Source organism: Saccharomyces mikatae (genome assembly GCF_947241705.1).
Source record: "Saccharomyces mikatae IFO 1815 strain IFO1815 genome assembly, chromosome: 15".
NCBI classification, from domain to species: Eukaryota; Fungi; Ascomycota; class Saccharomycetes; order Saccharomycetales; family Saccharomycetaceae; genus Saccharomyces; species Saccharomyces mikatae.
In genome coordinates this window covers 701,226-714,061 of record NC_079270.1, presented here as the reverse complement: position 1 = coordinate 714,061, position 12,836 = coordinate 701,226, and the positions used below count along the sequence as shown (strand labels likewise).

At 35.8% G+C, this 12,836-nt stretch overlaps 6 protein-coding genes and 1 non-coding gene across 7 annotated transcripts; 3 read left to right on the top strand and 4 right to left on the bottom strand.

Annotated features, from left to right (window-relative positions):
* Positions 1-380: 380 nt before the first annotated feature.
* On the top strand, positions 381-1,793 carry BFR1 (Bfr1p; the record flags this gene model as incomplete). The annotated part of the gene is made up of 1 exon (XM_056225837.1): positions 381-1,793. One exon carries the CDS (start codon positions 381-383, stop codon positions 1,791-1,793), a length of 1,413 nt encoding a protein of 470 aa, XP_056079615.1.
* Positions 1,794-2,049: 256 nt separating this feature from the next.
* On the bottom strand, positions 2,050-3,312 carry MCA1 (Ca(2+)-dependent cysteine protease MCA1; the record flags this gene model as incomplete). The annotated part of the gene is made up of 1 exon (XM_056225836.1): positions 2,050-3,312. The coding sequence occupies one exon, from the start codon at positions 3,310-3,312 to the stop codon at positions 2,050-2,052; it is 1,263 nt and encodes a 420-aa protein (XP_056079614.1).
* Positions 3,313-3,559: 247 nt separating this feature from the next.
* Positions 3,560-4,807, top strand: LIP5 (lipoate synthase; the record flags this gene model as incomplete). The annotated part of the gene is made up of 1 exon (XM_056225835.1): positions 3,560-4,807. One exon carries the CDS (start codon positions 3,560-3,562, stop codon positions 4,805-4,807), a length of 1,248 nt encoding a protein of 415 aa, XP_056079613.1.
* Positions 4,808-5,057: 250 nt separating this feature from the next.
* On the bottom strand, positions 5,058-7,547 carry SLK19 (Slk19p; the record flags this gene model as incomplete). Its single annotated transcript, XM_056225834.1, has 1 exon — positions 5,058-7,547. One exon carries the CDS (start codon positions 7,545-7,547, stop codon positions 5,058-5,060), a length of 2,490 nt encoding a protein of 829 aa, XP_056079612.1.
* Positions 7,548-7,863: 316 nt separating this feature from the next.
* Positions 7,864-8,709, top strand: TOA1 (transcription initiation factor IIA large subunit; the record flags this gene model as incomplete). The annotated part of the gene is made up of 1 exon (XM_056225833.1): positions 7,864-8,709. One exon carries the CDS (start codon positions 7,864-7,866, stop codon positions 8,707-8,709), a length of 846 nt encoding a protein of 281 aa, XP_056079611.1.
* Positions 8,710-8,835: 126 nt separating this feature from the next.
* PEX27 (Pex27p) lies at positions 8,836-9,963 on the bottom strand (the record flags this gene model as incomplete). The annotated part of the gene is made up of 1 exon (XM_056225832.1): positions 8,836-9,963. The coding sequence occupies one exon, from the start codon at positions 9,961-9,963 to the stop codon at positions 8,836-8,838; it is 1,128 nt and encodes a 375-aa protein (XP_056079610.1).
* A 152-nt stretch (positions 9,964-10,115) lies between these two features.
* Smki_15.trna17 lies at positions 10,116-10,187 on the bottom strand. Its single transcript has one exon. It is a non-coding gene; the product is annotated as a tRNA-Met (tRNA).
* Positions 10,188-12,836: the final 2,649 nt, after the last annotated feature.

Sequence of the window (12,836 nt, the reverse complement as noted above, 5' to 3'; positions counted from 1 at the left end):
TCATAGATCTGCTTTAATGTTCATATATTCATACACCTCTATATATATATATGTCGGTACGTAAAACCTCCTTACCCGCACAACTGCGGTGAAAAAAATAACTGATCTCGACGACGTTGGACACGTAGTTCGCATTTTATCTCGAACATTTAAAAGCCAGATTGCGTTCCTAAGTAGCCTGCATGCATTAGACATAGCATTAAAGTATCACGGAGTCCGTTTTCTATTTTAGGTTTATCCTTTTCTCTTCTATTTCCCTCCTTCTATATTTTTCACTCCTTCTAGTCATTTTTCCTTCGGTTTTATTCACAACTGAACTGATTTTCCTTTCCCTCCTCTTATCAACGTAATAGCATACTTTCAACAGCATAACCGTTACCATGTCTTCCCAACAACACAAGTTCAAACGTCCAGATGTTTCTGTTAGAGACAAGAAATTGGACACTCTTAACGCTCAATTGAAGAAAATTGATACTGAAATTGGTTTAATTAGAAAACAAGTCGACCAACACCAGGTAAACGATACCACTCAACAAGAGCGCAAGAAGTTGCAAGATAAGAGCAAAGAAATTATCAAAATTCAAGCCGACTTGAAAAACCGTAGAAGCAACATTCACGATTCTATCAAGCAATTGGACGCTCAAATCAAGAGAAAAAACAATCAAATTGAGGAAAAATTAGGTAAAAAGGCTAAGTTTTCCTCCACTGCAGAGGCAAAACAAAGAATCAATGAGATTGAAGAGTCTATTGCGTCTGGTGATCTTTCTTTGGTTCAAGAAAAATTATTAGTCAAAGAAATGCAATCTTTAAATAAATTGATCAAAGATTTAGTTAACATTGAGCCAATTAGAAAGTCCGTTGATGCTGACAAGGCTAAAATCAACCAGCTTAAGGAAGAATTGAATGGATTGAACTCAAAAGAGATTTCTAATCAATTCGAAGAGAATCAACAAAAACTGAACGATATTCACTCAAAGACTCAAGGTGTTTACGACAAAAGACAGACTTTATTCAACAAACGTACTGCCTTATACAAGAAACGTGATGAATTATACAGTCAAATTAGACAAATAAGAGCTGATTTTGACAATGAATTCAAATCCTTCAGGGCTAAATTGGACAAGGAACGTTTGAAACGTGAAGAAGAACAAAAGTTATCCAAACTTTTGGAACAGAAGGATGTTGACATGGGCAAACTGCAAGAAAAGTTGACTCACGCCAAAATTCCAGCCTTCACTTATGAAATTGGTGCCATTGAAAATTCGTTGCTTGTCTTAGACCCAACTTATGTGAAGCCCAAGAAAAACATTCTGGCCGATCTAAGTGACAATGTTATGGAAACCAAACCTGCCAGAAAAGTTGTTGCTGATGATTTGGTTTTGGTCACACCAAAGAAGGATGATTTCGTTAATGTTGCACCATCCAAATCCAAGAAATACAAGAAGAAGAACCAGCAAAAGAACACTCAAACCGAGCAAACCGCTTCCATTTTCAACAAAGTCGACGGTAAGTTTACATTGGAGCCAACGCTAATTGCTACTTTGGCTGAATTGGACGTCACTGTTCCAATTAACAATGATGATGTAAAGGTCACCGTTGAACAATTGAAGAAGAAACATGAAGAACTTTCATCGAAGCAAGAGGAACAAACAAAACAAAACATTGAATCTGTGGAAAAGGAAATTGAAAAGTTAAATCTTGACTATGCCAATAAAGAACAACAAGTAAAAAAGGAATTGGAAGAAAAAAGATTAAAGGAACAGGAAGAATCTGAAAGAGAAAAGGAAAACTGAAGCTGAATTAGAGAGAATTTTTTTTGAAATTTTCTTCAGTACCTTATTTTTTTTGTTAAGTTATCGTTCTTTTTTGCCCTTAGTATATATACTATACTACTAGCGTATCGTTTGATTTTCAAAAGTGCTTATTCCCTATATATCTTTGCCTATATGTATATAGAATTAATAGCTTAGATTATTCCTGCTTTATATAAGACAAGAATAAAATTTCATGCTGCACTTCTCCGAAAACACATACGTCATCTATATCTTTTTACATAATGAATTGCAAATTGACGTCAATGGGATGTGACGATGACAATTGTGGTTTTTGAGAATACTTTGCAGCTAATTCCTTTCTCATGTTTTGCAAAAGAGACAAATAGGATTGCTGGGGTTGTAAAGTCATCACCTTGATAAAGGCGTGCGACATGGCACCTGTGTTTTGACCATCTTCGACAGCATCAGCAGAAGTTTGATTATCTTTGGAGCCCGACAACATGACCACATCTGCGGGCGAGAATTTAATCTGCTTGATGCGCTCTCTATCCACATTGTTGCCCATGCCCCCCTTGACGGTCTTGAATATAGAACCTAAAGATCCCATTAAAGCAGCCCTGTTTCCTGTAGCATATGAAATGGCAGCCTGAAGCCCATCCTGGCCTACATCCTTCCAAATATTGGGTTCCTTGATAATCCCCTTAGTGGAATATGTATATGGCAGATCCAATACTGTACCTGAATGACAGGAATCGAACAAGGCCGTCAGTCTAACACCCTGTTGTAAGGGCTTCACCATTATATCGTGCATTTCGTCGTCGATAATGGGTCCTTGAGTTTCAAAATCAACCGGATATATAACATCATCCATCCCGTCTTCTTCGTCTCCATCTAAATCCTCGGTCTGTCCACCATGTCCAGAGTAATGAAGGAACAAAGAATCGTTGGGTTGTGCACCCTTAACCAACCATTGCATGGCTCTGATCATATTAGCCCTGGTAGGAACCCTAACCAAATCGTTTTGATCATCTGTTAATATGACAATGTCATCTGACTTATAACCGTACCCATTAGTCAGAAAATTGAAGATGTTATGAGCATCATTGATACAACCACGTAGCTGATTTCTCGAACCTATGTAGTTGATACCGATAATCAAAGCTTTTCTGCGCCCAGTACATTGGGAATACTGATATTGCTGGTCTACGCCCTGAATAGTTTGTGTTTGGGGTGGAGGAAGCGACATATTCTGGGGAGGGCCATACATATTAGATGCGGTTAAATTAGGATTGTTGTAACCGTTGCTTAACTGGGCCTCTGCTTGTTCCTGTTGAAACTGAGGAGGAGGGTACACAGGCCTGTTATAGTTCCTAGGCGGAGGACCCGGAGGAGGAGCATATTGCTGGTTATATTGCTGATCATTTTGTTGCCCATATCGCTGCCCATATTGTTGGCCAGGAGGAGGTGCCATGGGACGTTGATACCCATTATTGCTATCAGTATTATTATAGGTGTAACGTCCACTGCCTGGATACATGTTTATAGTTCTGGGCAGTATCTTTTGGCTATTCTCATGAGTTTCAAAACTCGTCTTCGAATTGAGCTCCTATTAATGCAAAGCCATTCTTTTCCAACAAATTATGTTACCCGGAATCTGACTTCTTCTCGAACGAGCATACGCAGAAGCGCCCATATTTTAATATATACATAATAGACTCGATAGACATTGAGTATCGAAGTCAGTGAAGTATTTAAAGTTTAGGAGACAGAGTTGGGCTGCAACAATGTATAGACAAACTGTTGAGGTACTATCTGTTGGGAGAAATACAAGATGGGTTTCATCGACTATTAGGCGTGCAACAAGTGCAACTCCGGTAGTAAGATCTAATGGACTAAATACTGATTCAGATAATGCTGATATTAGGGTTCCAGTTGGAAACTCAACTCAGGTTGAAAATGTAACAAGTCAGTTAACAGATGATTCTTCGGGGAAGAAACGCAGGGGCAACAGAAAAAGGATTACAGAGTTTAAGGATGCTCTTAATTTAGGTCCATCTTTTGCGGACTTTGTTTCAGGAAAGGCTTCAAACATGATCTTGGATCCTCTAGAGAGGGCAAGACAGAATTCAGAGGAAGCCAAGAAACTGCCTCGTTGGCTTAAGGTCCCTATCCCTAAAGGTACCAATTATCATAAACTGAAGGGTGATGTGAAAGAATTGAAGCTAAGTACTGTTTGCGAAGAGGCGAGATGCCCCAATATTGGTGAATGTTGGGGAGGGAAAGATAAGTCTAAGGCAACAGCAACAATTATGCTACTAGGTGACACCTGCACTCGTGGGTGTAGGTTTTGCTCTGTGAAGACCAATAGAACGCCTAGTAGACCAGACCCGATGGAACCCGAAAATACTGCCGAAGCTATCAAAAGATGGGGGTTAGGTTATGTTGTGCTAACTACCGTAGATAGAGACGATTTGATTGATGGTGGTGCCAATCATTTGGCTGAAACGGTTCGCAGAATTAAGCAGAAGGCACCAAAGACCCTCGTGGAGACTCTTTCTGGTGATTTTAGAGGTGATTTAAAGATGGTGGACGTCATGGCACAAAGTGGACTTGATGTCTACGCACATAATTTAGAGACAGTAGAACTACTAACACCGCATGTCAGAGACAGGAGGGCTACTTATAGACAGTCTTTGAGTGTCCTAAAAAGGGCAAAAGCTACAGTTCCATCACTAATTACTAAAACCTCAATTATGCTGGGTTTGGGAGAAACTGATGAGCAAATAATCCAAACTTTAAAGGATTTACGTGATATCCAATGTGATGTTGTTACGTTTGGTCAGTATATGAGGCCAACCAAAAGACATATGAAAGTTGTAGAATACGTAAAACCTGAAAAGTTTGACTATTGGAAAGAAAAGGCTTTAGAAATGGGATTCTCGTATTGTGCTTCTGGACCTCTAGTAAGATCTTCCTATAAGGCTGGTGAAGCATTTATCGAAAATGTTTTAAATAAAAGAAACATGAAATAGAAGCACACCAATAGAAAGAAAAACATTGCGGCAGTGACTATAACTCCTTTGCTTGTTTCATTATTTATTTATATCTTGTATTATATTTATTTTATGGTTATTATGTTTTCTTGCACAATTAATACAGAAAAAAATAGGAAACATTTCGAATTTGCGATGCGCATTTGTAAATTTATGATGTGATCCTTAATATTGTATTTTCTGACATATACGTCATAGGAAAAGATACAAATGCAGAAGAAGAATATATTTATTTTTTCTCATTTTCTAATAGTTTGAGTAAATCCTGTTTTTCTTTTCTTTCAGAATCCAATTGCTTCTTTAGTTGCTCAATTTCTTCTGATAGTGATTTATTTTCTAAATTCAGCTGGTCAAATTTGCTCTGAAATTTATTTTCATAACCTTTTTTCAATAGCTTGACCTTTTGTTCGTGTTTAGACGAATACTGGATATATAAATCTTCTGCTAATAACTTTAACCTTTTATTTGTGTCTTTTTCTTTCGCCTCATATTTTTCTTTCCAATCTTGTAGTTGTTTCCTCAGTAACTTGATTTGTTCATCATCTTTATCCTTTTGATTATTGCTTAAAGTAACACTGTTATTATTACTGTTATTTTGTTCCTTCAATATTTCATTTTCTTTCGTTAAGGTCGCTATTCTGTCGGAAGAAAATTTTAACTCATTTTGAAGTGACATAAGGTTCTCATGAAGATTTTCTAATTCTTTGATATGCTCAGCTTGAATGTTACTGTTCTTTAATTGTAGGCTCTCTAATTCTAATGAAGTCTTCTCGAAGTTTTCTTTCTCCAAGTCATATTCATTTTCCAAGTCATGGACTTTATTTTCTAGTTCGGTAATCGTTTCCTGTAAATGCAAGTTAGATTCTCTCAAATCGTCAATATCTCTGTTTAACTCCGTAACTTCAGCATTACGTATTTTAGCTTCATCTTCTACGTTTTCGTACTTGCTCTGCCATATCTTAAATTCATCATCTTTCGAAGCGATTTGTTTTTTCAACTCATTCAATTCATTATTCAACGAATCCATCTCGGCATCTTTCAGTCTTAATGTGTTCTCATTTTCAATCAATTTATCTTGTAATGTCTTCAAATTATCACTATTAAGGTTATTCAAATCATTTAGTTCAAGTTGTAAGCTATTCTTTGTAGATATTAGTTCATTGAGTTGTGTTACAAGCTCTGAGTCATTAAAATCTTTAGAAATCGATAAGGTTTCTTTTAAGCTTAATTTTAAATTATCTAATTCTGTTTCTTTAGACTTCAAAACAATGTTGGTAGATTCAATCTTATCGTTCAGTTCCGTAATGCAAGAGTTCAATTCATTCACCATGGCTTGATATTCGGATAATTTATCAACATTAGTTCTTAATTCCTCCTTCACGTTCTCTAGCTCTACATTCTTCTCATTTAAATTTTTCTCATTTATATGCAAAGTGTTAACAGTGTTTTCATGCTCGCTCCTTAAATTATTTAAATCAGTAATTGAATCATCATATTTTTCTTGCAGTATTTTCTGGTTGGAGTTCAATACCTTGATTTCCGTATTCAACTCTTTGATCCTTTTCTTGAATTTTTCTACCTTGCTAATGTTGTTCTCCCTTTCAGTACTTAGCTTCTCAACCTTTTCATTTGATGAATCTATTAACTGTTGGTGATTTTTGTTTAATTTTTCATACTGAAAAGATATTGATTCATTTTGGGAAATCAAAGTGTTCACCTTTTGATTTAGATGGTATATTTGGTCAGTTAGTTCCTCGTTTCTTCTCGCAACAATCTGAAAATTATCATGTCTCACATCAAGTTTACTATCATCACCGCAGTGATTCCTTTCATTTTCATTATAATTCAAGTCCCTTACAGAAGTCTCATACAAAGGTGTGAGTCTGTTTATATGGGAGTTTGTTATATCATTTTCTTCGTACTCCTTGTCGTTATCATCATTATCAGTATTAACAGCATTGTTGCTGTTCGATTTTATAAAATCCTCCTCTTCCTGTTTCTCATTGATTTCATTTTCTAGGTTGAGTTTATCCGTATTAATGTTGAAACTATCGTTTCTTGCAACTCCATCGTTCATTATAAATTTATTCGGACTTATATTTGTATCAATCATATCAATTGCCATGGGTGATGACATTATTTCTTCTTTATCCTTAGCAGCACCTTCAGTGGAGATTTGTTTCAAATCAGGTACCGATTCTAGCTGCAATTTCAGTTTTTTATTTATATGACTACTTTCTTTATCATTTTCATCTTTATCTGTACCTTTGTCGCTTTGCTTTTCTGGAGAGTTCATTTCAACTCTGATGGGAGAATAATTCAATTCAAGGACATGTTTATCAGTCCTATTGGCATTTTCATTATCATGATTGAGGCCTACATCAGATTTATCATCATCAAACATTTTGTTTATGTCGATCTTCTCTAGTGGATTGGTGTTATTATTGTTGTTACGAGCAGGTGTTCTACCATAATCAATCGAGAGGTCCGAATCTTCTTGGAGATCTTCCTTCTGATTCAGCGATTCTTGAGGATGTACAACAAACTGAGAGGATCCAGGCGAAATAAAGCTGGAGTTTGATTCAGCTGGAATATCTGCATTTGAAAGAGAATGAAATGAGCGTGAATTGCGTTCCTTCAAACGGTTTTCTGATTCCCGTTCGTGTTGTTGAGACTGCCCTAAAATAAGCCTAACCGGAGTAGTAGGCAATTCGTCCATTGAATATGATTTATCCCAAAAATTTCTTCCAAGCTCTGTTTTTAACGTCAATGGTGCACTTTAGGCTGGGGTGATTGAACAGAATATAAAACAAGAACTCATCGTTAATTCTGAATTATAAATAAATAAATAATTGTCATTAATTAACGCGAAAAGCTTCGTAGAGTATGACGTGAAACTCTTGAAGAAAAGTGAAGAGCCTAAAGGAGAACAAGATGGATAAAGCCATATGGCATATTATCGGGGGCAAGCCCAGAAAATAAAAGCGATAGTAGTACAGAGGTCAGATCACAGAGAAGAAAATTCATTGGACGTCATGTCGAATGCAGAGGCCAGCAGAGCGTACGAAATTATTGTGGAATCGGTGGTGAACGAAGTGAGAGAGGATTTTGAAAATGCAGGTATAGATGAACAAACTTTACAAGACCTGAAAAACATCTGGCAAAAAAAGCTCACAGAGACGAAAGTGTCCACTTTTTCATGGGATAATCAGTTCAATGAGGGAACCGTCAACGGTGTACAGAATGATTTGAATTTTAATCTTGCTACTCCCAATATAAGTTCTAACGAGTTCAATATCAAGGAGGAAAATGCTGGCAACGAAGGTTTAATTTTGCCAAACATCAATTCCAATAACAACATATCCCACTCTGGAGAGACTAATATTGATAATAGTAGAGGGGAAGTAAATAATAAACCAGATACCACCTCGAACGCGAACCCGGGCGCTAACACCAATGTAGACGCAAATAGTGGAGCCAGAATTGAAGTAAAACCTGAAATAGAATTAACAATTGAAAACGCTAATATAAATACTGTTGATCATATAGATGGTGAGGACGAGAAGAAGGAAGAGGATGTGGAGAAAAGTCGGAAGGAAAAGGAACAGATAGAGCAAGTTAAATTACAAGCAAAGAAGGAAAAAAGAAGTGCATTATTAGATACAGATGAGGTCGGCTCAGAACTAGATGATTCCGATGACGACTATCTAATCTCGGAGGGTGAAGAAGATGGGCCAGATGAGAATTTAATGCTGTGCCTATATGACAAAGTTACAAGGACAAAAGCAAGATGGAAATGTAGTTTGAAAGATGGTGTGGTTACCATCAATAGAAATGACTATACATTTCAAAAAGCTCAGGTGGAAGCAGAATGGGTATAATTAAATCTTTAGAAGTAAAGAAGAAAAAGATTGTATATACTAGTACTATAATAACAAACTAAAAAAAACCAAAAAAAAAGGGAAAAAAGAGAAGAGCAAGAAATGAATCCATCTAGCCACTTGTTATCAAGCAGCGCCTGTGTATTGTTTCATCAGAGTCACTTTAGCTTGGTTCCAAAGCCTCACCAGCTCGGCAACCCCGGAACCAGCTGTAATGATCTCGTAAGCCAGCCCTGCTTTAAATTGTTCCCTTTTTCCTTTGATATTAATTAGATTAGACATTAGGTTCAGTATTATCTTATAAAAATCCAATGTAATATTATTTTTCTGTAATTTCAAGATATTTTTGTTATTAGCAAGTAGTTCATACTTTAAATTGTGGTCCTTTATGGAATTATCGCTGGTATTGAACATGCTCAAATAAATTTCATCTCTGATTAGTTGTTGCCATTGTTGAATACTCTTATTCATAGCAAGAATATTTAAAATTTCCCATAGGACATAGTGCTGTTTTTTTATGCACCTTATCAGTCTATTGGTATTTGTATGTAACGTGTTCGTTTTAGTGAACATTGAATGCAGCTTATGGAATAATATCAACTCATCTGTCAAACTGTAAAAGGTTTCAATAATGTCACGAAACCGAAGCTTTCTTAAAAAGAATAAAAATGGTCCCTCCTGGCAGTGAGATTTCTTCATTTCCCTTAATTGATGAAATTTTTTGATAATTCGATAAACATCAATCGCAAAGTTTCCAAATCTTAAACAGTATCGGAATAAACTCAATTGCAGAATGATATATCGTACTTTTGAGGAAAAATACGGTACTCGTATCTTTGTTCTCCATAGCAGTAAACTTAGTAAGCCTAGTGTGTGTTGGAAGATTTTCGAACAAACTTCTTTGCCTTCAAGGGAATTGAAAATAAGTTTTGAAAGCTGGATTTTTTGGAAATTGCTATTCTTCATTTTCAGAGAATCAGAAACTTGATTGAAGCATCTGTCATGAGCAGCCTCAGTGATAATAGCATCACTTCTTCGATCCGGTAAATCTGAGTCGTCACGATCTTGTAAAACAATTGGCTCTCGACTGATTTCTCTTTCGTTGTCGGTAAGATTATGTTCTACTTTATTGTCTATTCTCAAATTACTGAATAATGTATTAAACTCTCTCTTCAAGAGCTCCCATGATTCGTCAGACTCTCTCTCTATCGAACCGGAGCCACTTATATCTGTACCAACAGAATCAGAAGCCATAATTAAAAAAATTCTGGATTGAAATTAAGGACATAATCTCTCTTCCAATCAAACTCTCTTCTAAAGTATTCCTTCGTTAGTATAAGATCAAATGTGCCAATCCTAAGAATAAAATAAAAGTGAAAAAACAGAAAAAGGGCGAATATAAAAATTAGCGCCGCTCGGTTTCGATCCGAGGACATCAGGGTTATGAGCCCTGCGCGCTTCCACTGCGCCACGGCGCTGCTAATTTGAATGACCTGATAGGTCTCATTATATTATATATTAATTTAACGAAGTTTAATCTGTTAGGGTTAGAATGCTGAAATAAGAACTGTTGGAATGAAAATCAACTATCGTCTATCAACTAGTAGTCATACTACTAGTACATTATCATATACGGTGTTATAAGATGACATAAGTTATGAGAAGTGTTGGAATAAGTGATTACCACTATACATTTATTCATATAAATTGTTGTAGTTGATGACGAACATTCTTTAACATGATACTAATGATGTTGAGTAAATTAATACTAACATTCTTATGGTGATACCAATTTAAATGGAGTAGGGAAATTCTAATTATAGAATTTCCTGCACTAATAAGATAAAGATCTATTAATTGTCCAGAACTTAGTATATAAGAAGATGAGTTAACACTAAATTCTTATCATCAACACTCTGATTTATGTCTGAACCTTTTGGTTTAATACACCCAATCAGCGTGTGTTTTATATACCTCTCTTATATAGATTAAGAAGGAACGACTATTCTTAATTATTACAACTTACTAAACTACTAATTATCAACAAGAAGCGGTCATCGAAATAAGTGGAAGCTGAAATGCAAGGATTGATAATGTAATAGGATAATGACTGACAACATATAAAATGACAATCAAAGCATATACAGAATTGTGTAGAATTACGAGTTCCATTTATTGGATTCCTATATCCTGGAGGAGAACTTCTAGTATATCTACATACCTAATATTATTGCCTTTATCAAACAATGGAATCCCAACAATCATCTCAAAATTTACCAATCTCTCAAGAACCGACTCTTATCTGTCGACTAGTAAACACGTTTCTTGTATATTATTATGTACAGATATAAGAAGATGGCATAAGAATTGCGAGAAAGTTATCTGAGATAAGAGTTGATTCTGATGTAATTTTTGGGATTTCATCTTTTAATAAGGCAATAATATTAGGTATGTAGATATACTAGAAGTTCTCCTCAGGGATTTAGGAATCCATAAAAGTGAATCTGCAATTCTACACAATTCTATAAATATTATCATCATCGTTTTATATGTTGTTATTCATTGATCCTATTACATTATCAATCCTTGCGTTTCAGCTTCCACTAATTTAGATGACTATTTCTCATCATTTGCGTCATCTTCTAATACCGTATATGATAATATACTAGTAACGTAAATACTAGTTAGTAGATGATAGTTGATTTATATTACAACATCATCAAATTTAGTGGGAGCTGAAATCCAAGGATTGATAATGTAAAAGAATAATTAATGACGAGGTATAAAGCAAGAGAACGGATAAATATATCATTGTGTAAAATTATTAATTCCCTTTTGTGAATTCCAATATCCTTAAGGGAAATTTCGAGTATATTCTGTATACAAAATGATACTGCCTTCATCAACAAATGAATCTCAACAATTATCTCAAAGACTTCCCAGATATCTCTATATTACAATCTGATGACAAGTTCTTTTCCTAAACGGTATGTCAGAATTTCCAAGACCTCCCATGCTGCCAGACCCCGTGGTACAACAATTTCCTGGGAAGTTGTGTTTTGTTGTAATTAATGGTTTGGTTTTCGTGGGAATTACCCTTTTGAGCTCCGAATTGTTTCGTTTGACAGTACAATAGTTTGTTTCATTAGAAGAAGGTTGATCGATACCTGCAGGCACATGAGTGTTTATAATAAAACACAGCCTGTTGAGAGCGCCCTATTTTTTGAAATTCACCTTTTGTTCTCAAAACGTATATAAGTATAAAGTAAATGGAAAGTCACTAAAAAATTGATTAAACGACATATATAAAAAGAATAATGGTTGTTTTACCATAGGGCCTGCTCTTTTTCCATCTGCGAAAGTGTTAATTGAGGGAGACAGGTGGTCATTATCATCCCCATTTGCGCCAGTTGGTGTTAATGCTGTAAGAAAATTCTCTGTTACTTCTGTTCTCAGAGAATGCTAATAATACTTGGAAGTTTTAAACAATCTAGCCATATAGAACTTCAAGTTGTCGCTACATTTACCAAGTTTTGAACAGAAACGCTACAAATTAGCTAGAACACGAACGCACCACCGAGATAATGAGAGGAACTATAACAGTGGAAAAAACAATCGTCAAGTAGTTTCATGTGTTATGTACCAATTTCCGACACATGGTTGGTAGTAAACAAGTTTTAAAGAATGCAGACTTCTGCTCCTGAGAAATTCAGATAGATCTAACCAGTAGTGGATAATAGGTGTAGTTACAGGACAACAACGTTCCAGTAGGGGAGAAATCACCTATCTGACCGGCTAACGTGCTAAGTTTTACGGAACATGCATTGAGACCGCGGGCAATGTTGCCCAAGCCATGGATCAAGACAAACTCCGAGGTACAGACCATTGCCTTCAACGAAAATGTAGCTCCAAATAAAAATTTTGCCCAGTATTTTCAGGCCAAGGTCACACAATGACTGGATGCATTGGAGATGGTTTATCTTAAGAAGTCCATACCGTGTTCCGGAACATAGACTGCTATTTCCCACATGAAATTGACTTAAAATCCTTAATGAAAAACAGGCTCAATCTAATCAATCTTCCACAAGCAGCGTCGAAACATCAGGAGCATTGTACAAGGTATCAAT